The sequence below is a fragment of the Balaenoptera acutorostrata genome, chromosome 15, assembly GCF_949987535.1.
Source record: "Balaenoptera acutorostrata chromosome 15, mBalAcu1.1, whole genome shotgun sequence".
In the NCBI taxonomy this organism is placed as follows: Eukaryota; Metazoa; Chordata; class Mammalia; order Artiodactyla; family Balaenopteridae; genus Balaenoptera; species Balaenoptera acutorostrata.
Genome location: NC_080078.1, coordinates 86,602,179 through 86,628,239, shown reverse-complemented (window position 1 = coordinate 86,628,239; position 26,061 = coordinate 86,602,179). Strand labels below are relative to the sequence as shown.

General features: G+C 33.4%; 1 protein-coding gene across 1 annotated transcript in view; it reads left to right on the top strand.

Moving 5' to 3' along the window:
• SYCP2 (synaptonemal complex protein 2) overlaps window positions 1-22,960 on the top strand; it is a 75,679-nt gene extending 52,719 nt beyond the window's left edge. Inside the window, exons 24-43 of the mRNA XM_057530318.1 lie at window positions 2,644-2,771; window positions 3,564-3,600; window positions 5,779-5,849; window positions 5,952-6,009; window positions 6,494-6,549; window positions 6,960-7,017; window positions 7,547-7,715; window positions 9,687-9,724; window positions 10,199-10,369; window positions 11,591-11,789; window positions 13,039-13,238; window positions 17,433-17,523; window positions 17,792-17,950; window positions 18,516-18,640; window positions 19,789-19,883; window positions 19,981-20,080; window positions 20,689-20,747; window positions 20,890-20,968; window positions 21,078-21,134; window positions 22,148-22,960. Of these exons, the coding sequence (XP_057386301.1) occupies window positions 2,644-2,771; window positions 3,564-3,600; window positions 5,779-5,849; window positions 5,952-6,009; window positions 6,494-6,549; window positions 6,960-7,017; window positions 7,547-7,715; window positions 9,687-9,724; window positions 10,199-10,369; window positions 11,591-11,789; window positions 13,039-13,238; window positions 17,433-17,523; window positions 17,792-17,950; window positions 18,516-18,640; window positions 19,789-19,883; window positions 19,981-20,080; window positions 20,689-20,747; window positions 20,890-20,968; window positions 21,078-21,134; window positions 22,148-22,222 (2,025 nt within the window). The 3' untranslated portion in view covers window positions 22,223-22,960. The remainder of the gene's footprint in view (window positions 1-2,643; window positions 2,772-3,563; window positions 3,601-5,778; window positions 5,850-5,951; window positions 6,010-6,493; window positions 6,550-6,959; window positions 7,018-7,546; window positions 7,716-9,686; window positions 9,725-10,198; window positions 10,370-11,590; window positions 11,790-13,038; window positions 13,239-17,432; window positions 17,524-17,791; window positions 17,951-18,515; window positions 18,641-19,788; window positions 19,884-19,980; window positions 20,081-20,688; window positions 20,748-20,889; window positions 20,969-21,077; window positions 21,135-22,147) is intronic.
• The last annotated feature ends 3,101 nt before the right edge of the window (window positions 22,961-26,061 follow it).

The window sequence follows — 26,061 nt, the reverse complement described above, 5'->3', positions numbered from 1 at the left end:
ATTGAAGTATGGTTGATTTACAATATTACGTTAGTTGCAGGTGTATAATAAAGTGATTCAATATTTTTATAGATTATACTCCATTTAAAGTTATTACAAAATAATGGCTGTATTTCTCTATGCTGTGCGATTTACCCTTGTTGCTTATCTATTTTATATTTAGTAGTTTGCATCTCTTAATCCCATACCCCTATCTTGCCCCTCTCCTCTCCCCTCTCCCCTCTCCCCTCTCCCCACTGGTAACCACTAGTAATACCATGTTCTTTAATTCAAGCTTAGACTCTGAGAGTGCATGCCTCCTGAACCCCTTTCTGACCTCTCCCCCGTCCCAGCCCTGATAGAACCCATGTGCCTGCTGGCACATAGCTGGCATGTAAATAGGTATAGCATGAATGAACCCTGCAGTTCCTTGTCTCCTCTTGTTGGGTCTCTCCCACTCTGTCCCTCAGATTCTTCGGAACATGCATATAGAACTGTCTGTGCCTCTCTTATGGTGCTTACCTTTCTTTTTTAATAAATGGTTATTTTGTGTGTTCTTTCCCCCTGTTTTAACCTATTAGAGTGTAAAGACTATGTTTTATTCAATGTTTGTTTTCCTGCATGGCCTAGCACAGCTTTGCGCATAGTAGCATCTGAAACATTTCTTGGATTATTGCCTTAAAGTTTGACGAGGTTTTTCAAGAAAGTATGGGAGTGGGGTGGAGGAGACTTATCTTCCGTTGTAAATGTTGCTTGTCCTCATTGGAGACTCCACTTCTTCAAATTAATCATCTGCAGAAAATCTCCAGGAGAGTTTTAGCTAGTTTGCACCATACTTTGAGACTGAAAGTTTACTTTTTGTAGCAGTTAAAGTTATAAACCTTTTCTTTGGTCATTGCTACCAAGATGCAGATTAAGAAAATTTTCTAATTAGAATACATTTCCACTGCCAGTAATGCAATCGCTTTTTCACTATGCCTTAAAAGATCCAGGTTGTACAGGCCTTCATTTATCTTCCAGAGTATTACTAATACCTGGGTGGCCAAATTTCTAGAGTCAGTGTAAAATGTTCATATATTGGAGCATCTTAGTGTGCAAGTGAAATATTTAGTAGCTAATTTTGCAGTTGTTGTATATAATTAGTTATTATTTCATTTGTCTTGACCAGGCTACTCTTTATTTTGTTTTTAACCTGCAATTCCCTTTTTCTGCCTCATTTGGCTACTTTCTTTTTTAACCAAATCCTTTTGGGTCACTTTCTTCTTGATTCTCAGTACGCTCTTCTCTCTTCTTTCTGAAGAAAGTCCCTTGTATCCTTCAATTGTGCTATAATTGTTCTTTAGCTCCAAGGATATTTTTGTTGATTTTTTGAGGTTTTCTACATAGACAGTGGTGTCATCTGTAAACAAAGACAGTTTTATTTCTTCCTTCCCAATATGTATGTAGTGTATTCCCTTTTGTTGTCTTACGGCATTAGTAAGACTTCTAGAATGATGTTGAATAGGAGTGGTGAGAGCAGACATCCTTTCCTTGTTTCTGATATTAGTGGGAGAGTATCTAGTTTCTCTCCATTAATTTATAATGTTAGCTGTAGTTTTTTTTTTAGATGTTCTTTATCAAGGTGAGGATATTCTCCATTCCTAGTTTTCTGGGAATTGTTATTGTGAATGGGTATTGGATTTCGTCAAATGCTTTTGTGCATCTACTGATATGATCATATGACTTTTCTTCCTTAGCCTGGATTATATTAGTTGATTTTCAGATGTTGAATCAACATTGCATACCTGGAATTAATTCCACTTGGTTGTGGGTACATAATTCTTTTTATACATTATTGTATTCAATTTGCTAAATTTTTTGTTGAGGATTTTTGCATCTATGTTTATAAGAAATATTAGTCTACAGCTTTCCTTTCTTGTAATTCCTTTGATTTTGGTATTAGGATATATTGGTTTCATACAGTGAGTTAGGAGGTACTCCCTCTGCTTCTGTCTTCTGAAAGATTGTGAAAAGTTGTATAATTCTTCCTTAAATGTTTGATAAAACTCAACAGTGAACCCATCTGGGCCTGTTGCTTTCTGTTTTGGCAGGTATTAATTATTGTTTCAATTTCTTTAATAGATTAGGCCTATTCAGATGATTTATTTCTCCCTGTGTGAGTTTTAGTAGAATTTATCTTTCAGGGAATTGGTCCATTTACTCTAGGTTATCAAATTCATGAGCATAGAGTTGTTCATATTTTTTTTATTATCTTTGTGATTTATCCATGTGATCCATAGTGATAGCCTCTCATTTCTGATACTAGTAATTTCTGTATTTTTTCTTAACTTGGCTAGAGGCTTATCAATTTTATTGATCTTTTCAAAGAACCAACTTCTGGTTTCCTTCAGTTTTTTATGATTTTTTCCCCCATGGATAGAAACTTTTTTTAATCGCTGAAAAGCACTCTGCACATTTCTATATGTTAAAAGACTTATTCTAAGTTGTTGTAATGCCTAACAAGGCCTAAACTTATTTCCTTTTAAAAAAAATAATTTCTGACCCCTTTTATTTCTCTTTGTAGTTATTTATAGAACCAGATTTTTTCTTAAATGTTCTTTTCAGCCTTTTTTTCCTTTGAAGGTTAACTGGTAGAATTTTTAAGTAGCTAACAAATTGTTTCAGAGAGAAGAGTCAAAAGGGAAAGGATTTAGTGGTGCAGCAGAATCTTTGATAAGCCAAATTAATAAGAGATACAAACCAAAGGATGGCATAAAGTCTACAAGAAAATTAAAGGAGTCTTTGATTGACAGGTATGTCCTTAAATTTAGAAATGAATATTTTTCTGAGAGATACAACTAAATTATTTTACCTAGTTTTAAGGTTAGTTTTAAACATATGTCCAAATAATGTAACTTTCCATTAGAAAACACAGGTACTTATTTACTTTTATAAATAGAATCTGTTTAAATTATATAGAAAGGGAACTACAATTGAAATTAGTCATTCTAGTATCTGATTACATTTTATAAAGTATCAAGAGTACCATATTGATACAGCATACCATTTCAGAAATAAATCTTTAGGATATAGACATTTTAGAAATGTTATTTATTGAGCCTAGTGATGAGTAAGACTAAATATATTTACATATATTGCTTAATAAAATATGAAATTTAAATGAGCTGAAATGAGTTATTTTGTATTGTATATATGTGTTCCTTGTTTGCAATCTTGCTGAAGGTTTTTTTTTATTATAAAATGTTTCTTTATAGGCTTCCAGGTAGTTAATTCATGTTTAAGTTAATTCTGACTTTATATGGCATGAAAAAAATTACTCTCATGGCAGAACCATTCATTTAAATCGTCTGGCACCTCCTGCTGCATGAGTGATTCAACTTAGACTTAAGTTTTATTGTTGCTGTTTACTGTGTGTGGAGTTGCAAAAATATCAGACTAGGACTGTCACATATCAGTTACTTGTAGCATATTGAATGTAGACTTAGTGATCCAAATATGTTTTACCTTATATAATATGGATTTTATGAAAAACATTCTACTGACATTTAATTGCCTTTTTAATTTTGACAAAACCTTTTTTATAGTGGTTTTTCAAACAAATCTGATCTACAGCTCAGTAAGGTAAGTTTCATGTATTTAACTACACCAAATGTATAGTCAAACTCTATGATATTTGACTTTACAGTAAAATAGAATAGTAGTAGGATGGAAGTAGATTTAATGTTTTCAGCATATTGAAAAATGGATTAAACAACTGACCAGATTAGTGGCAAGTACTCAGAAAAGCCCGCTAAACTTCTGTTCTACTTTTCAAAGAAAATGCTTCTTTTACATACATGTGTGATATTTTTACTTTTTGGTACATGATTCAGTACCATTTTTTCCCTAACTTATCACATCTCTCTTGACAATAAGATCATTCTGAAGTCCATATTTTTGATAAAAACATTTATTATTCATCCAGGTTTAAAATATCAATTATCTTTGATTTATTCCTCACAATTATCTCCAGTTAATTTCAAGTTTTGAGCTTTACCTTCTGTAAGTTCCTCTTGAGTCTTCCCTCTCCTGCCTGTGCCAACTCCTATTTTTTTTGTTTGAGCTCTAATTTCTAATCCCTGGGTTATTATAATATCCTTTATGTAATTCTTTTTGTCTCTAGTATTTTCTCTGTGCCAATCCATTCATTACATTCAATACTAGCTTTATTACTTTCCAAAGCACGCAGCTTCAATCATGTCATTCTCTTATTGAGAATCCTTCTTTGGTCTCTGTTGCTTTTTTTTTTTTTTTTTTTTTAACATCTTTATTGGAGTATAATTGCTTTACAGTGGTGGGTTAGTTTCTGCTTTATAACAGAGTGAATCAGCTGTACGTATACATATATCCCCATATCTCCTCCCCTCCTTATTGAATTAAGTGGAGACTTAAGCTGGCTCCCTAGACCTCTTAAAAGTCTGTCTTATTTCCTAAAGTTAGTTCCCTAGACATGTCTTATTTAGCTGAAACATAATAAATTGAGATTCCCTGAAGTGTCTTTCCTAAGTGTTTATTCTTTTTCTTCCCCCTTTGGAAAGAACTTCGAAGCGAGTCGCCAGGTTCTTTCACCCTCTTTTCTCCTTGTCAGAACTTTATTCCTCCTTGCAAGCCTTGCTTCAGAGTCTACCTTCTTTATGAAAACTTTCTAAGGTGCCCTAACTCAAAATCCAAATGGGCAAGAATTCTGAATCTGTGCGATAATGTCTTTGTACCTTTTTATTAACTATTGCAGTTCTTTTTTTCTCTCTTCTGTCTTCTACTAGAATGCAACTGTTTAGAATCATCTTTGTATCCTATATAAGTAAGACCTTTGCTCACATTTGTATCTTCTTTAATATCTGCTCATTTTTGGATCTTCGGTAATACTTAGCAAACACTGGCATGCAAAAGATGAATTGAGCAAATGTATCTAAACAATGGTAAAAATCATTTTGGAAAGGACAAGTCAGATCAGTGATTAGAGGAGTAAAATACTGAAGGATAAACTTTTTGGAATAATGTAAACTATTTTATAAAACAGCCAAAAGAAATAATAAAATTGAAGATGAATCACAGCTAAAATGAATATTTTAGTTTTAATATTTCCAACTTCCAGATATTAAATTAGACTTCTAATTATTTCTGATCAGTAATCATTCAGTGATATTTGTGTACTTAATTATAGTTAAATTACTTTAATAACATAATTACACACTTAAGTATGTTAAAATTTTATTTAACTTCTTTTCTGCCTACTTTTTGATCAGATTGAATATACTTTGAGCAGTGGGCTATAGGAATAAATGTACACACATCTTTCCCTAATAATACTAGTTGATTGATACAATTTTGGCTCTTTCACATGAGATTTTACATAAACCGTAGCCTCTCCTGAAATTTTTCTATTTAACAGTTTAAAGCAAATGAGATTCTGGGGGAAAAAAGTAGAAGTATGATTGTTTTGTGATCCTAGAATCACTTAAATTCAGCTTGTAGAATACCAGTGAGGTCATTTACCTATGTCCAGTAATGTCAATAAATATTAAAGATATAAGGATCGTTTGTATTTGATTTGTAATACTTTCTATTATGTTCTCAGTTAACACTTAAGTCTTCAATATTTTTTAAAGTGTGGATGTTTATAAAGAAACTCACAAATGTAAAATTTATATTAGTAGAAACACAACTAGATAATATATGAAAATTTAGTTGCGTCTGTTATTTGTTTGACAAGTAATATACCAGTTTGAATGGTTTTATGTAAATTTCTTCTGTATTTAGGAAAAGGTTCAGAAAAAAAGTTACAGACAGTTGAAGACTACTTTTGTTAATGTTACTTCTGAATGCCCATTGTAAGTAAGTTTTCATAAATCTTAAAAGTTTTCTTCATATATTTGAAGACAATAAATTTATTTGTTGTATAATGAAGTTAATATTTCTCTTCATTTTTACAGGAATGATGTTTACAATTTTAATTTGAATGGAGCTGATGAGCCTATTATAAAACTTGGAGTAAGCTAGAAATCAGAAGTTTGTATTTTGTACAAAATACTAAATTTTGTATTTAGTTATTCAGTATTTATTTTGTATTCACCATGCAGTTATTAGAGCATGTTTTCTAATTTCCATCCTCTTATAGATATGCTTTAAAATATTTTAACGTATATTATTAAATTCTTCAAAATTTATTTGGTACCAACCTAGGTATTTTTGGTTTTCTTTCAAATCTTTTGGACTGAAGTAGAGAAAAATGAGTAACTGGGGCAACAAGAAAGTCACTTTCTTTACTGATGCAACAGATTTAATCTTATTTTGTTTTTAATATAGTTTATATTATTAGCTTTCTTCTTAAATATAAAAACATTTTAGTAAGATTAATTTTATTGTCACATCTTACATGAAGTTATAGAAACAAGATTTTTATGTTAATTTCTTTTAATTGTTGTTTACCTTCTTTTAACACTAAGAAATTTTTTAATGCTTATTCATAATATAGGTCCAAGAATTTCAAGCTACAGCTAGAGAAACCTGCGTGGATAGTTCAATAACATTGTAGGTATTTTTATTATAATTAGATGGATCAGTTTAAAATACAGTTTTCTCAGTTGTTCTTTTTCTTAAATTATTTCCTCCCAGTTTGACATTTTAACATATCAAAAGAGAGAATAAAAATGCTGTCATAACTACTCCTATTATTCTATCATTTTAGCATTTACTTCTAAAATTAATTTGCAGATTCTGTACACTTAACATTAGTTGGAAGCTGAAAGGACTTAGTCTTTTCATCTAACCTTGTTACTTTATAATTAACTGAGGTCAGAGAGAATAAGTGACTTGGCCACATTTCTATAGGGACTTAGTAAAAGAGTTAAGGCAGAAAACCCAGGTCTAACTGTCCAGTTGCATGCTACCTTAAGAAAACAAGTAATTAAGATTTAAATTAATGCATATTTTTGTTTAAGGTTAGGTTTAAGGAATCATTATGAACTTGAACCTTCTCTCAAAACAAAAGATAAAAGAGTAAGTTATAATATCCTAATGTGTCTATTAAAATCAGTATTTCTTTTACTAATTTTTCAATGCCAAAGATTATCCCAGAACTGGAAAACAAAAATATTTGGATCATTTTTTTTTTTTTACTCTGGAGATTATCCATGTTCCTATTTTGACTTTTCCTATGGTCTCTGAGCTATTTGTAATCATCTAGTAATAGAAAATATGACAACCTTAGTTACTCTCTTCAATGGTATTAGGTTTTGTCTCTACGGAAGTAAGCAGTTTTGATTTAACTTTTAATTAACAACAACATTGACAGCAAAATATAAATCTCAATCTCTGATCTGGATTTCTGAGTGATTTTATTGGATAGGTCCTTAATGCCAGATAGATGATTTAGTGTGCTAAAAAAAAATGAGAAGTTAGTTTTTCTGACTTTTTTGGTGGGGTTTTTTATTTTATTTTATTTTTTTGGTTTAACTTCCTTTATATGACATATAATAAGCCAGATTCCTTCATCTATTACAAGGATTGTGTTTTTTTGTTTTTATAGACTGTAACTAATCATAAAAAGAAAAATCTCTTTAGTGATACTGACACAGAATACAAATGTGATGACAGCAAGACCGATATTAGCTGGCTAAGAGAACCAAAATCAAAACCACAGCTAATAGACTACAGCAGAAATAAAAATGTGAAGAAACATAAAAGTGGGAAATCAAGTAAGAAATCACTTTTTAGAGAAATGCTGTAAATGATTTTACCATTTCGACTGTATGAAATACTTTGTTGGTTGATAAATGTGTTTTTGTTATGTAGATAGTGTTTATAATTACATACTCTTTTGAATAGGAAAAAAAAGTATGAAAGTAAATAACACCAAAATGCTACAGCAGTTTTTCTTTTTGTTTTATTATTTTTGGTAATATGGTTATATTTAAATTTCTTTTTTATTGGAATCTTTAGGGACACAAAATATGGTTTATCATAATCTTTGGTTCATGACACACTCTCATTTCTCTACTCATGGCCTACTATTCAGTTATTTAGCTAATTACTGTGAGTAATGTATTAAGTACTTATGAACCCAGCACCGTAAACAAAATCAAAGCTTGGACAACACCCCACTCCCTGCTTTTTAGGAATTCATATAGATGCAATAAAAATTTATTGAAAGGAAAACAATTTTCTTGCAGAAATTTTTTTGCCAAAATCTTTCACAAAATGTTTTCCTAGCATAAGTCTTCTGCTTTTTGAAGTAGCTGGATAAGAGTTTGAGTTATGCATTTTTGGCTAGACATAATGGCCATATTCATAGCTTAGATAAATTTCAGTGTTTACTAAACCACAGAGATTTTATATATTCCATTTTTAAAAGAAGGTAACATAACTCTGAGCTTTTAAATTTATATTTGTTTTAAGGGAATCAGTTTTTATTTTCTTTCAGGATAAAAATAATTGTTAGTGACCTGTGGGAGTTGGGGGAGGGAACGATGGCTTAAAAAGAAGTAAAAATAGAGGAAATAGGAAATGAACTTTGGCATGTGTTTAGAAATGAGGCTGAATCTTGAAAACAGATGAGAGTTCAATCATATACATGAGGAAGAGAAGTAATAGGATTAACATATATATATAAGAGACAGTAGGAAGTAGCATAGTGTACTCAGGAAGTGCAGTATCGGGGTAGTTGGAATGTAGATCAGACTTGTGGTAAAATGTTGAAAAATGTGGCTGGGTCTAGTCACAGTGTGTGGACTTTGAAGCAGTGTGTTATAAGCCAAGGAGAAACATGATAAGATTCACATACTCTCAGGGACCTTATAGTCTAGTAGGAAGATGTGTAAGTAAAGACATTTATGACATGGGAAGTTATTAAAGGTTAGAATACTGAAGTCAGTAAATACTCTTAAAATAGAACACTTCTGAGTGAATTGTTTTGTTTTTATGGTTGAATGACAGTGAGCCAATATGTACGAGCTGGTTTATTGCCAGGAAGACCTTGGATAATCCCAATTCATTATTATTTCCTTGGCTGGGATAAGCCCAGTTCTTAGGCTTCAGTGAATATTTAGAAAGTGGAAATTGTCCTGGAAATGCAAAAAAGGGAATAGGGACTGAAGCAACTCTTAATAATATGGGTAAGTCTTAGAAACATAATGATGGGTGAAAAATAAAGCAAATCATAGAATATTTCATATAATGTGATACTGTTTTATAAAGTTCATTATATTGTCTAGGGATATATATCTGTGAAGTAAAACTTTAAAAGCAGGTGACTAAGAAACAGATTTCGGGATAGTGATGACCTTTTGGCAGAGGGGATATGGAGGATCGTGTAAGAGGGAGTACACAAAGTAGATTCAGTATTATTCATAATCTGGTTCTTAGTGGAATGGTAGATTCATGGGTGTAACTTTATAATGTATGTTACATATTCTCTTGTATGTTTAAAAGTGTATACTATAAAATAAAGGAGAAGAAGGGAAATTGGTAATTCATGTTGTACCGAACTACACTGTAAAAGTTTATCAATGTCAGTTTAGTCTTATCTTGAAACTTAAATTTTTGAGTGAGTTTAAAGGTATATTCTTATTGTTTTTATGATTTTAACTTACATGCAGAAGTATTCTAACAATTTTTAATGTCAGTTCTTATCTATTTGAAAAATTTAACCTTATTTTCTTGAATTGCAGGACCATCTTTGGAAAGGGGACAGCCAAGATCTAAAATGGTAAAACCAGGAAGTCTGTGTTCAAACATCCCTTTAAAATTATTTTTCTCCTTGTAATGAAAAAATATCATTTGTCCCCTCATAATTTTATCCTTGTTATCAGTTCCTTGTTTTCTATAATTGTTCCAAGCTTTGCACACTTACTTCTACCTTCTGCCTTTTTGAATCATGTTGACTTGTTTTAAGTCTATTTTATTCTGTGGTTGTAGGTATTTTTGATATCTTTTCCTTTCTCTGTCTCTTACTTTAGTTACGTAATATGTATCAGGCCTCACAGAGCTTTAATGATAAGGATAAAAAGGTGATAAAGATATATTTGAAATGGAAAGATAAAATCCAGTCATTTTAAAAGTATTAATCAGGAATCTTTTTATTCCTACAAATATACAGATCTTGTCACAGTGCCAATTTTGTAGCAAATAGCTTGTATCTCAAAATATTGATCTAATATATTCAGGAATTTTTCTCCTAAAGACACCCAACAAAAACGTCACCAAAAAGGTAGATGAGACAGTTCCAGATGGGAGAACGAGACTTCCACGACGAGCCGCAGAAACCAAAAAAAATTATAAAGATCTCTCAAATTCAGAATCAGAGAGTGAACAAGAATTTTCACATTCATTTAAAGAGAAAGTGCTAGTAAAGGTAAATAGATACAATTCAGATTAATAGTTTCTAAAAGCCTTTTAAAATACTAAATATAGAATATATTTTTGTAAGAATGTCAGATTTATCTTGTCACTTCTTTTTAAGATTTAACCTTCCATATGAGAAAACTTATATAACAATTCTAAAAATTGATGCTTAGGCAATATAATGTTAAAATTTATAATAAGTTGGCATTATTGTTACAAAACAGATGTTTGACTCTAGTAAAATTATAACTTTAAGATAATATCTTTGAATTAGAGAAGTACTTGGTCTTTCCAAAATTATGCTTCAAGAAACTACAGACTGTTGGGAAGCTGTGGATCTTTTTCTTGAATGAAAGCAAAAATATTGGATCTGAGGTTCTTTCCATACCCTGCCCCACCTCTGTTCACCCCTGACTTCTAGAGAGATGAGGGAACTTACCCAAGGTCACACAGCTAGGAAATGGTTAAAAAAAAAAAAAGATTTGAACTCAAAAGAGTCTGGCAGGTCTCTGATCATTACACTGTTCTCATTTTAAATCATTAAACCTCCATCGCCCCCTGTTATCTCTTACCTGGAAGACCTTAAGGACTTCATAACTTACCTCCACATTTTCTTATCGCTTCCTACTTTAATTTACTATGCAAATAGTTAGGTAAATCTTACCAAGCCAACTCTCATCTTACGTTCTTCAAAGGAAAACCCTGAAAATCTCCAAATAGACATTCAAAACATCGAAATACCTTTCCAAGCTTATTTTCTCACTTCCCCAGTATATACACAGAACTGTAACAGTCAAATAGAATAACCTGTGACTGCCAAACAAGACCTGTGCTTCTCGCTACCTTTGCTCATATCAGTCGTCCTCCATACTCTCAGTATGTTCCCTTGCCATCTTCTTTTACAGACTCCTGAGCGTGTTGAGTACCATCAAATCGGGGAACTCCTTCTGGTTTCCCTAAACTGGAAATCATCTTCTTTGAACCGTTATAGCATTTTATTTGTATCTATTAGGATATTTATTATAGTCTATAATATTTTCCTGTGAATTTGTCATATGCTTTCTTGTATATTAGAAGGTCTTTCACTACTCATGCTGAGGTCCGTTATGCCTGTATGTAGTGATACAAGGCATTTAATAAATAATTCAATGTAATTTAATTAAATTGTTTTATGTGTCCAAGTATAAATTATTTGTATTCGAGTATAATTGAAAGATACCAATACATTTAGGAGGAGAAGATCCATTCCAGACGCAAAACCATGAAACTGCCAAAGAAACAGCAGAATTCCTTCACTGCCGAAACACAAGAGGATGTATCAAAAGAATGGAAAAACTCATCTCTACTGAAAGATACTATAAGAGATAATAGTCTTGATCTATCTCCTGTAACTTTATCTGGGAGTCCATCATCTATAGAAGTAATGAGATGTCAGTATCATTTTTTTCTTTTAGTTGAATGTTCATTAATTTTCTATTATAACTAATTATATGAAAATACAATTTGAAGACTAATTTTGAGGGATATGTTTAAGATTTTCAGTAATCAAAACTTCATTTTTAAACTAGTTAATGCTAGGAACTTGGTCTTTGCTAAGTAGACTTGGGAACAATATTACTATGACACTGAAGTTTTACATGTTAGGAAGTTAAAGACCAAATGCTTTAATATAGAAAATATTTAATGTATACTTACAAATTATAATGTGAAAGCTTGAATAAACATTTATGTTTTTAGCTCAAAATACATTTAATAAGAGGGAAATAATGATGGGAATTTCTATTTTCTCATTTTTATATTTCATTGACAAAATTCTCCAAGAAATATCATGGTCAATCTTTGGACCTGTAGTGGATTATCTTCATAAACAATTAAAGTTTTGCTTTTATTTAAAAATAATTGGGAAAGAAAAAATTTATTCTTTGGAGCTCTGGTATATGTATATATTTTTCTAGTATAGAAACTATAAGAATAAGTTTCTACTTTTAATATCTTTTTCATTTCCCTTTATGGATATTTTAAAGCATTTCTAAGTGTCTGTCATTTTAGCTAAAATTCAAGACCATTCAACACCAGTTAATGTACATTTCCTCTAAAGTAGCTACTTTGTTCTTTTCTAGAGTATTTTCATAATGCTTGGGACCACTGTCATCTCAGATAAGCACACATTCAGAAGACAGATGCACATGCCCTGATTTGATCTGAAAACTGTCTGTCTGAGAATTCATTTATACTAAGACTTATTTCAGCCATGAATTTTCTCATCTATATATAAAGGATGTAGACCAGATGATTTCCCAAGCCATTTCTAACCATAAAATTCTGTGACTTTAATACATATCAGTACTGGTGTCAAAATACTCAAGATAATAATTAGGTTGGTCATTATAGTGCAGCCCATACTATAGATATTGGTGTTTGAAAATGTTTTGAAAGTTCTTATAGTTACAATTTTGTTTTAAATTGAGCCATTAATATTTTTCAAAGTCTTATAAAAATATTTTACACTTAATTTTATCTTGATTTATTGAACATTTATCCTTTCTAAATACAGCTAAGATTTGAGGATTTGATAAATTACTATATTTTTTAGAATTTAAATTAATAATACTACTTCTAAAGACGTCAGTGATTAACACCTGCCATCTCTTTTTGTTTGTGTTTTGTGAGGCAATATAGGTATAGAGAAAATAACAGAAAGGGATTTTACTCAGGATTATGGCTGTATAACAAAACCAGTATCACCTTGTCCAAAAACTTCATCACCTGAATCCTTAAACAGTGGAGTTGGAAGTCCAATAAAGTCACCCAAGAACAGTGAGAAGAATTTACTATGTACAAGAGAAAGTTGCTCACCAATTCCACGATCATTCTTTTTGGTAAGGAAAAAATGTATATATATTTTTTCCTTTATTAGATATACCTGAAGGGAGTAAATCATTTGCCTCTAATCTTAATCAGATATACAGTGCTTGTCTATTTAAGGTTTTGAGTTTGGTCAGGGGGCGAGAAGGAACCTACCAATAAGTAAAACAGCCTCAGTGAACTAACAGACTGATACATACAGGAGAAAGATGTAGTGGTATGAGAAGTACAGAGTACTGATAAGAATTCTGTGATAGGAACAATCACTTCCAAAGAGGTACTACTTATTTGTCTACATGTCAGAACTACATTTCCTAGGTTGGAACAGGCTTATTCCTGCAACACAGGCACTTCTTTCTGGTTTCACCATAACTCGAAGTCTGTAACCTTTTAGTTACTAAATCACAAGTTGGCAAAGCAAACTGACAAAGAATATAGTTGAAAACAGTATAACTATAGCATTTGCTTTAGAGATTTGTAAAGGAACTTTAGTAGTTAAATGGCATGAATATTAACGTAATGGTATATTGAAAAAGTCTTTATTCTGCTGCTCATGTATTGTTATATGTACCATTTCTTATTAATAAAATATGTACATATGCTCAAAAGTCTTTTAAAAAGGTATTAGAGAAAGGAATCAATTATGGGTCAAAGTGAGGGAGTGTAGCTAAAAATATAATGTCTATGAGGAGTAGTTTGTAGTTTGAATTCTGCTTTTTTTTTTTCTTAAGTTGTTTGTACTATGGTACCAGTTTACAAAACCCACCTCACCTCCTTGGCTTGGGCTCTATAGATGGCTTAATTTGGAGAATTTCGAAGTAGTGATAAAGCTACAGAACTGATTGCCAAACAGAATCTTATATGAAACCTTCAGTGTGCCAAACATAAAAATAAAAATGCAGTTATGCTGTTTAAAGCAGATGGGTCTAAACCGTGGCCTACACACTGCCCTCCCTCTCTGATAACCCCCCAAAAGCACCTTTGCAAGACTCTTAATTTCTACAGACCACAATTTAAAACCGTTTCCCACTAGACCATCATCCCATGGTCCTTTCTCAGTATTGCTCTGTCATCCCTCCTTTCCTTGAATCCTTTCTCCCTTTAGTATCCCATCTTGCAAATCTCAACACCTAGGTCATCCCCACCCACCTGCTTTGATGCGATCTGTGCTAGATGGAATTTTAATTGTTACATATTTATTGGCTGGACATTTACAGGAGACATTGTGTTTCCCATTTACTGTTGACTCTTAATTAGGTATTGGAAATTTGCTATATAAATTAGTTGTACCAGCTTACACTCTCCAACAATGCTATGTGGTAGTGCCCATTTTTCTACAGTTTTTTGCCCATCTGATGAGTGTAAAGTGCATCTGACTTTAATTTGCATTTTTCAGATTAACAGCATCAGTGAGTATTTTCATATTTTTTGGCCACTTTGTAAACTGTTTTTTCTAATTTTTAAATTGCATAGTTTGATTTTTCCTATAAATTTGTAGGAGTTCTTACTATATTCTGGAGATTAATTCTTTATTGGTTATATACAATGCAGGCTTTTTTCTTTTTTTTTTTAATTTATTTATTTTTGGCTGTGTTGAGTCTTCGTTTCTGTGCGAGGGCTTTCTCTAGTTGCGGCGAGCGGGGGGCCACTCCTCATCGCGGTGCGCGGGCCTCTCACTATCGCGGCCTCTCTTGTTGCGGAGCACAGGCTCCAGACGCGCAGGCTCAGTAGTTGTGGCTCACGGGCCTAGTTGCTCCGCGGCATGTGGGATCTTCCCAGACCAGGGCTCGAGCCCGTGTCCCCTGCATTGGCAGGCAGATTCTCAACCACTGTGCCACCAGGGAAGCCCCCCAGACATTCTTTTTCTAGTATGTAGCTGTCTTTTCACTTAGTTAAATCAAAATATGATCTAATGAAATTTACCAATCTTTTGTTCTTCAAGAAATCCTTCCCTCAGTTATTGTCATAAAAATATTTTCCTTTCTTGTACAGATGTTAGTTTTAACTTTGAGGTTTTCCATCTTCCTAGGCTTCCTCTTTGCATATCGATAGTGAATTAGTGCAACATCATGCATTGGATACCCCTCCTTTCTCCATCATTTGTGATGCCAGTTTGGTCACAGCCTTGGCAACCACATGGGTCAGCTGTTTGGCCAGTAAAATATAGAACAGTGCCTCTCTGTCTTCGAGCTAATACAACATTGCTTCAATTAGTGTAGTTTTATGCTTACAGGGGTTTCACCACCCCCATCCTCACCCTCATCTCATTCTGCTTCTAAATTCTCTTGGCCCTATAGTTGTCCGATAAAACTTAGAATTAGTTTGTCTAAGGGAAGAATTGCCATTTCCCAGTATCGTTACTGAGATTTCTCATCGACATATTTCATTTTTCTCTCTACTTTTTGGTCTTATTTCCAACAAAGTTGTGTCAAATCTTCCACAAAGAAAGTTGTACTTCTGCAGTGTTTAATGGGCCTTTTTCTTTACTGTACGTAAAAAAAAAACTTTAAAACAATTGTTTTCTGGATTTTTAACTTTTTGCTTTTGTGTAGAAACACTACTGATTTTTATATGTCCCCACACCCTTGGCAAATTCTCTCATAATCGCCTGCCTAGATTCTCTTGTATTTTGAATATTAGATAATCATAAACTTTTTTTTATGGTAATTTTTGCATTTTCTTTTCCAGTCCTTATACTGCATGATCTTTTCATTTTTAAGGTTACTATGACCTGTAGAGCAGTGCTAAATAGATACCATACTACCATGCATGCTTATCAATAGTTTTTGGTAGATACTTGTTATCAGATTAATGTTCTAATTGTTTAAGTGCCTTTTTTCCAGTTATGAATGGGTGTTGAGTTTTAGTAGTGAATGAGTTATTCCCTCAAAATTTAAGTAGTTTGGTTTAATGTTGTTGTGTTTTTCTTTAGTTTTCTAACTTCCTTTGGGTTTCTGTGTGTCTTGTTCATTCATAGCCCAGTTAAGAATAATACTATTGTGAATAGAAACAATATAAATTCTGTGGTACAGTTGGCCCTCCATATCCATCGGTTTCACATCTGTGGATTCAACCAACTGTGGATCACTATTTTATATATGGGACGGTAGCATCAGTGGATTTCGATATTTGTAAGGGGTCCTGGAACCGAATCCGCCCCGCAGATACTGAGGGAGGAGTGTACTTATACAGGAAATACAAAAATTGCAACAGCTATTCAGATGTAAGCAGTTATAGGTCAGAAAAAATTTATGGAAATTGAACCTCCAAATATGAAAATCATATTTGAAGCAAAAGAGGGGTATATATGGTAGTGTATCCATCAAGCTTTCCTTAAACTAAGTTGGTTCTTATAAGAATCAGATTACGGGCCTTTAGTAATAGTTACTATAATTTAGTATTTTTCAACGGTTATTATCTGAAAATGTGATGTTTAAAATATGTAGGATGGTTTGATCATAGAAAAAAAGTTGAAATTTTTAAAATGAGATGGTCTTAAATAGGCTATCACTGCTAAACCACTGACATATTTATAATTAGGACTTTCTGGTTTCATGATCATACAGGAATTTGGGTGAGCTTTTTTTCCACTACAGAAGTCCACCAATCCATCAACAAAAATATTTTAATAACCTATAAAATACAGAATGTTAAGATAGAATTTTACAGCTTGGAGTGGGCTGGGTTTTGACCTGGACCTAAGTGGATAGGTTGGTATATACAGACCGACTGGAGAAGCAGCAGTGACCTAAGTACAGAAGGGCCACCGGAAGTGGACATGCATTTTCATAAAACAGGAAAAAGACTAATTTGACTGTAACAAACTTGTGTATTGAAACAGTAAGACATAAGGTTAGAGGACAAAAATATGGCTTAAAGATATAGCTTAGACTTTTCTTTTCTATGGCTTCCCATTTCCTGACTCAAATAAAGAAATCAAAATCCTAATAAGGAAGAACTGAAAAGTAGGAGTAGTTTAAAAAAGCCAGCTCAAAACTATTGCTGTAATTTAAGATTGAGGTTAACATAAGAATTTAGGTAAATGCATGGTAGTGTGAGACATAAAAAAGGTATAGAAACAAAACAATCTGAAAAAAAAGAATTGATAGCATTTGCAATTTACTGTCTTTAGGGTTTGAGAAAGATGGTCAAAGGTGAATCCAAGAGTAATTACAGAATTTTTTTCCTATTTCTGATACATACTTTAGGAAAGTCATTCAGCATCTCCATTATCCATGTCTAGTGAAGGAAGAGAGAAAATATGGTGTGGCATGTCCTATGACTCCACTCATGTATCAGGTTTGTAGTCAAAAGAGTTGCTTTTTAAAAAAACATATGTTAATCACCAAAATACTACTGTGAAATTTCATCTGAGGAAATTATATATTTTAAGTCAATTTAGTTAATGTTAAAATGAAAGTAAGTACAATAGAGAGAATTTAATGCACAGTTACCTAAAACTATACAGATAATGGAAACAAAGGCCTTTTTTTATAAAAGCAAGTATATATTAGGTATTTGTAATTAAGATTGTAGCACTGTTAATTACTTTTTAACTGTTCCTAAGGCCCTACACAACATCTTAGTCGCAAACGAATGTACATAGAAGACAATCTAAGTAATCCTGGTGAAGCAGAATTGGAAGAAGAAGAAGAAGAAGAAAGAGCAAACTTGCTTCCCAAGAAACTGTCTAAAGGAGAAGGTGCAGATCATCACACTTGCAAAGGTAGGTAGAGCAAATGCCTAAGTCAAAATGCATTTATTTTTGAAAATGGTTTCTTAGATCTTGAGTGGTTCTATTCACAAAACAAATTCCTTTGTAAAGATAACTTTGGATAAATCCAAGGATAATGCTTTATCACAAAGTTCACTTTACCTGGGTAATGTTATAGTAGGGGTCTTTTTACTCATAAATCTCCCTCATCATTCTGTCACTGATTACCACAGACAAGTCTTACTAGAGTATGAATTTACTGATAGATGAGTGTGTCACTGAATACTTGGGTTAATAATGTAGAAGCAGTTAAGAACTAGTTTTTTAAAAAAAATCAGTCCAAGTATGTTCCATTTTAATGTTACTGTTTCTGCCTTAATTCCCATGCTAGAAGGTTTTTTTAATAAGTCAAAATAATATTTTAAATGAAAAATATAGTAGTCTGTCTTTGATTTTATAATCCTTAGATTACATATAGAATCTAAAAATAAGAGATTTGTTCTCAGCCTCATGACAAATAATGCTAAATTTGTAACAATGCATATCTTAATTTTGGCTGATTGTCTTCATTTTTCAGTGTCTGAAAGTATATCTCCATTATCAAATGACTTTTCTATTCGTGGGGAGAACTGGGAAACTGAAATTTCAGGTGTAGGGACGATGTGTGAGGAGCTCAATACAGAATTTAGGAGGAAAGTTCATGTGAGTTGTCATTCTTTATGATTTATATTTACACCCAATAACATGACAATATGCCACACTTTCTACTAGACTGTCAGTTTGACCCTTTGGCAACAAAACACTTCTTCATGAACTCACCTTTCCTCATGTACTGGTGAAAAATTGGAATGATTCCTAGGCGAAAAGCCTTATTATCTCATGCGCCCAGTTCCTTTTCTAAAATCTGTGCATTACTTGTATTCTTTCTTTTTCTATGGGTTCTGTCTCTTTGTCCTATTTTCCTTTTCAGTTTAACATTTTGAGTCTTATGTGATTTTTCTTTTTTTTTTTCTGAACGATTTTCTTTTCATGCCTAGTCTTTTTAATGCATTCTTTAATCTCCATAGCAGTGACTGCTTGTGAGGGTACTATATTAAAGTATAGAGGATGAGCAACCTCAGTCAGAGAAATCCATTTCACTTTGTTTCACCAGTTCTGTACTTACATATCCTTAGTTACTGAGGTTCCAACGAGGTGATGTTTACAAAAACACTTTATAAAATAAGTTTTAATTATTGTTTCTCCACCTATCTCTTTTTCTCACATGCCTATATTTAGAGTAGACAGCTCTTTTTGCCCTCCTGTTAAGAGAAGATATTTTTCTGCACAGGTTATCAGCCCTATCTCTTCTTTGCCTTTTTCATCTCTTCATGGGTAAAATCTGAAATTATTTAAGATTCTGTACATTTCTTTTGTTTTGATTTATCCAAGGTCAATCTCATCTAAACAGAGAAGCCCTGATTCATATATTCTGTTACACATCTGTGACTAGCTGCGAATATATGTTTTTATGAAAAGTGGTAATAAATAACTTTGAGTGTGACTCTTATGCTGTGTTCCTGAAGGGAATTATAATCACTAGCATTTTTGTAAATGTAGAATGTCATGTACTTATGAAAATAATTACCAATTCCAACCCTCAGTCAGAGCCTTCCTGGTGGAACTAGGCCCTGCTCTGACTGAGCTTATTTATTAACACTTCAGTTGAGATCACTGAGTTTTTAATTTTTCACTTTTCTAAGTTCTTCTTAGGCATTTATATTTCATGGAAAAGGCTTTGGCCTTAATATAGTCTTGGTTAGATTATTATTTTGTAAAGATTTTTCAAGTTAAAATTGAGTATTTTTCAGATCCGCCACAAAATGATGGATTATTTTACTAAGCAGTCTTGGAAAACGGCTCAACAACATGTAAAAACAATGAACCATCAGATTCAGGAGTATAGGTCTGTGCTAAAAATCCCTTCTGAAATATTCTAAGTGCTGTGCTATAAGTAAGTGCTATCATTAAAAAAAAATAATCTCATTTTGTTTCTTTAATAGGATCAAAAAACTTGACAAATTCCAATTCATCATCATAGAGGAGCTGGAGAATTTTGAAAAAGATTCACAGTCTTTAAAAGATTTGGAGAAAGAATTTGTGGTTTGTGCTTTTAAGAGTTTAAAAATAATTTTAAAACCTCATTTTTAAAGAGCTACACTCAAAGGTTTTTGTTTTTTAGAACATAATTTAGTTTTATCTTAGATTTTTAGTTAGTTTCATATACATACACTAAAAATACAGACTTAAGTTTATGATGTGGGGGAGGGATAAATTGGGAATTTGGGATTAACAGATACACACTACTATATATAAAATGGATTAACAACAAAGACCTACTATATAGCACAGGGAACTATATTCAATATCTTGTAATAACCTGTAATGGAAAAGAATCTGAAAAATAATATATATATGTATGTATAACTGAATCACTTTGCTCTACATCTGAAACACTGTAAATCAACTATACTTCAGTAAATATATATATAAAGTTTATGATGAATACCTTTGATAATAAAGGAGAAAGTCTGAAAGAGTTTGCTTTCAATTTTTTTTTTAATCTGAAAGAGTATATGACATCTGCAATATTCTTAGCATATAGCCAAGTTGTTTTTAAAATTAGGAGTCATATAAATACAGTAAATTCTGCTAAGTTTTAATTTTTAGACATAATTATACTATAACTAGTTTTGTATTTTGAAATTTAGGGCTTTTGGGAAAAGGTGTTTCAGAAGTTCAGTGCCTATAAAAAAAGTGAACAGCAGAGGTTAGTATGACATTCTTGATTAGAATCTATAACATTAGATTTTTTTTATTATAATAGTTTAAAATTAAAATTATATATACTATATTATAGCAATTTAATTTAATTAAAATACAAAGGTAACTTTCATTATTGTATTTGTTAGACTTCACCTTTTAAAAGCTTCATTGGAAAAGAATGTCTTCTACAACACTGATTATGAAGAAACTATTTTTACATCTGAGGTATAAATTTTATATTTTTATATATAATCTCTCTCAATATTAGTCTAACTTGTCTTTTTGCTGTGAAAATTTTATAGTAAATTTCATGGGGGAAATTATTTATTCACAGATGTGTTTGATGAAAGAAAACATGAAAATGCTGCAAGACAGACTTCTTAAGGAAATGGTAAATCAGCTATCTAGTTTGGGTTTTTCAAATGGAATGATCAGTCATGCTTTTATATATTTAAATGGGAAATTCTTCCACAGGTTTTTCTTCTGTCTTTTTGGATTGAGAGAAGCCAGTTTTTTAGCCCCACTGGGGTTCTTTTAGTTCTTTAAGTTTTTAAAATTAAAATGGGAGCAAATTTACAGTAGAAAAATAGGGATGATTTAAATAATGAGTCCCTCTCCTAAGGAAGAAAAGATGGATTTAGAAATTTAAAAACAAGCTAGAAGAATGATTTCTTTGTATGTATCTAAGCACGATGCACTGCAGCAGTCCTGATGTGTCTTAAGTCCTGTGTCAGGCAGAGCTACCAAGACAGAACTATTGTCTACTTGGACAAAACTTCATTTACTTAGATTTGGGGATAAAAGTAGCTGGCTTTCCAAAGGTCTAGTAGACCAGCAACTGCAATCAGGGGTTGGGGAGGGGGGAAGTTGTCTAAAGGTACTTCTCCAAGTGAACATGCCTTTGGTGTTTTCTCACAGATGGAGGCATTTCTATGTGTATTTTAGTACTAATCTTTGATACAGGATATTTTAATACACTTTTATTAAATTTTAATAGAACCAGTATGCTGATATATAGCAGAGGATCAGGATGCGTGGCTAAGCCAGTTCAGCTTAAAGCACATAAGCTAACTAACTAGACTGATTCTTGCTGAAGTTCTTCTCCAGACTATAGATTTGATATTTAAAGGAAGAAAGTAAAAAATAAATTTCATTGATTTGGGGTTTAAAAGATGAGGTCTTCTGTCAACTGATCATCTAAATTCATCTAAATATATCTAAAATATCAGTAATAAGTACATAATTCTGTAGCTATCTAGGAACAGACCCTGGGGAATTGGATAGAACGAACACTGATACGTAATAACTTTATTCATAATATCTTGATTTTTTTCTATTTTATTAGATTTTAAAGTTTCACTGTAAAACTACCAAAGTGTGATTTTTTTTTTTTCTTGGCCATAGCAAGAAGAGGAGCTTCTTAATGTACGCAGAGGATTGATGTCATTATTCATGGCTCATGAAAGAAACAATGTGTGATGTCTAGTTATCAACAAGTTTTATCCAGTTATTCCTTTGTGTGTATAGCTGAGGAATACCAGAGTAGCTCTACAAAGAAAATACATGTCACCCAGGCAAGAGTACCTTTGTAGGAACCTCTGAATTCAAAGAAATGTCCTCTAATGGATGAGAAAGAACCTACAGTCACTATAACATGACTCTTGAGACCCAAAGACTTTTGTCTGTACAATACTACTCTTTTTTTTAGAAAGCTTTGGGAAACCAATCAGTAAAAGAAATTGGCTTGTTTTTATAGTAATATTTGCATGAGACAAATATTGCCAAGTTAACTATACTCATAAACTAGTTATTTCTTTAATAAACTAAAATTTATCATATAAAATATATTTTAAAAGTTTGAACTAAATATAAAGTATTATTAAAATTTACTAGTTCAGAATATACAAGTAATAAAAATTTAGTGATGCATAGAAGGGGGAGGAGTCTGATTTAAAATGCTTCCCTGAGTGTAAATCAGTACTTTCAGCACACTGTTGGAGAGTATATTTATTCAGTTATGGCTCCATTGTATCAGAAGGCACTAACTAGCCTAAAATAGTTAACATGTCTATCTAGAATTAAAATGGTATTAACTCACCGCAGGCTGTTTTGACAAGTACCTTTTAAGCCCTAGTGTTCACTGTAATAATATTTTGCTAGATTAATGTATAAAAATGAATATACATTTATTTGCTTTAATTGTATAATAAAGTTGAAATAAATGCTGTCACTGGGATTTTATACAATTATTTTACTTTATAAATCGTTTTCCTGTTTTATGAACATTGGATCAAGCAAAATATCCTCCAATCATCAATCAGACATCTGAAGTATAACACCATGCAGCCTCACTCACTGTCGCACTTACCTGCTTCATGGTAGCAGACTATTCGGATATTACTGGTATTTAAATACAGTGGTAAAGGCTTCTTAGTCTAGATAAGCAAAGGAAAACCCTTCACATCTTAGCTTTATCCCATTGCTAGCATCAGCTAACATTTACTGATTGATTGATATAGGGTAGCAGGGATTCTATGTCAAGAAAGTGACAGGTCTGCTGTAATATTAACTACTACTCAGGAGTTGAAACTCCGTGTTGCCCTGTGAGACTTCTTTAGAATCAGTCCCATCGTGACACACATCCTTGTTTGCCTCATCCTTGGCCAGACTTCCAAGGCTCCTAAATAATACATTATACTAATTCCCATACTGTGCTGTATGTGTAATCCAACCCAGGTTCCTCCTTCCTCCCAGCTCTTTAAACCGTTCTGCTGTGACCTTGTCATGACCATAGTTGTGCCCTGTATCTCTACTTCAAACATCATCACCCCAGCCTGCTTTCTAGAGTAGTCCCAGGCTGTTTACTCCACCACTCTTTTGCTATGCCTGTTTGTTAGTTACCCTTCTTGTCCTTCCTTCTTTCCTTACCGATTCTAGAGTCCTTAGTCCAAAATAATCGTCTCTTGCCCTCTCGCCTCTCCTCAACTTTATCCACTAGTTCATACCCCTCATTCCACAACCTGAACATCACTTGAGAAGTATAATCAAGGTTTAAATTTATGACTACATATTTCAAGTGGCTACACAGCATTGCTCAGTAATCCTTATTCTGCCCTGTTCAACTGCCTTCACCGCATTTCCAGAGTATTACTGTATATCAGTACCTCTTTCCTTAATTCTTTACCTTTTAGGGGATGGCCTTACCTCATACTTTCCTCATCTCTTCTCCCTAAAATCTAACATGTTACCTGCATCAGTACTGGCATTCCTGATTTCTCACGTGTTCCAGCGGCAGAACAGCCTCATTATTTCAGGACAGTCTCATCCCCCTGCTAGTGCTCTGAAGCCTGCTGTCTGACTTCTCTCTACTCGTGTGTATGGCCCACACTTATTTTTATTTTTTTTTTTAAAAAGGACTTTGACAACAAGTTCCTCTTAACTGCTGCCCTCCCTATGTAATTCTCTACTCACCCTTACACAGAACGTATCAAAAGAATTTTCACGAGTTACTATCTCAACTTACACACTTCTTATTTGCCCCTTACCTACCCCCCCCCCTCAGTCCAGCTTCTGTCCCTACAATTTCACTGAGACAGCTTTTATCAAAATCACCAGTTATTTTACCAAATCTTGTCTGTGTACTTCTCGCGCAGCTTCTCAGTGCCATTCCACAGTTAAAACCCCCTTGGCTGGCACGTATTTTCCACTCTTTCTTGGCTCATTCCTGGCTTCCCTGTTACCTCTTAATAGGGGGCTCATTCCTAGTCTATCACTTCAATCTATACCTCCTCCTTAGGTAATTTCATCTTTGTATTGATGACTTCCAAATGTAGAAACATGCTGACCTTTACTTTGGACATTAGAATGTCATATACACTGCTTTATTGATAGTTTTAATAAACATCTCAATTCTCCAAACAACTTGATTTCTCTCTCAGCAGCAGTCTCTCTCACCACCAGAGAAAAGAAAAAATAAACCTGTCCTTCCATCTCAGTAAATGTCACTTTTATCCACCCAACTATTCAAGCCAAAACCTAGAAGTAATTCCTGATTGCTCTGTTTCTTTTGGCCGGTTAATCGATCAACAAGTCCTGCAGATTGTACTGCCAAAATATGTTCTACATATATATACTTTCTGTCACTTCCACTGTCACTACCTTTGACAGTGTCAACATCATTTCTCACATAGACGTTTTCAACAGCCTCCTAAATTGCTTTACAGCGTTCATACTTGCCTTTTTACAACCCGTTACGCACTTAGCAGCCAATGTGTTCTTGCTAAATCATAAATCATACCATGCTTCTGACTCTGTATGTAAAACTCTCCAGTGAAAATACATTCTTAACCAATGGGTCAAAGAAGAAATCACAAAGGAAATTAGAAAATACTTGGGGACAAATGAAAATGCAACATACCCAAAGCAGTGCTCAGAGAAATTTATAGCTGTACATTTATATACATTAAAAATGAAGATCTCAAATCAATAACCTAACTTTATAACTTTAAAGAACTAGAAAAAGAGCAAACTACACCCAAAGCTGTCAGAAGGAAGGAAATAATAGATACTAGAGATTTTTTTTAAAAGAATAGAAAACAAAATAAAACCAAAAGTTGATTCTTTGAAAGTCCTTCATTAAGTCTTAGTGATGCAAACACAGACAGCTGAGTGGGTCTTTTATCTCCTGCCAGGACCCTGACTGACACCCCAGATGACACAGAGCCTGCCTGCCCTGCCCACTTTTCTCTCCTCACAGCCTCCTTAGGGAGACTGAGCTATTATGTCCATCCCACACATCATGAGTCTTCCTTCGCCAGGCTCAGGCCCCCTCCTCCCTCCCAGAACCATCTTTGCCGGTCTTACGGCTAATAAAGACCTGGGTTTTACCTGCTCCTCTCCTCCCTCTGCCCTCGCTCCAAGAGATGAGACAGATCACTTCTCAGTCAGCAAGTAGGCGACAACCCGTGGGCACACACATGGTGGGAGGCACAGGCATGGCTCCGAGCTGGCTGCCTTCACTTCACTCACCCCCAGGGCTCCAACCAGGAGTCCTGTCTGGAAGCTGCAACTGGCCAAGGGCCACTTGAGTGGGACAGGGAGAAGAAAAGGAAGGCCTGGGGTGAGGAGAGGGAGGCGCTTGCTCTAGGACTAGGTCCTCTCTAGACCTTTGCCGTCTTCCCCCACCATCACCTCCCTTTGGCTGAACAGCCCTGAACCATGGGGTCAATATTGTCTGCAGCCCAAGGCCGAGTTTGCACAAAACCCATGTGTCCTTTGGGAAACATGATGTCAGTGTTTGCTCAGCGTATAACCCCCTC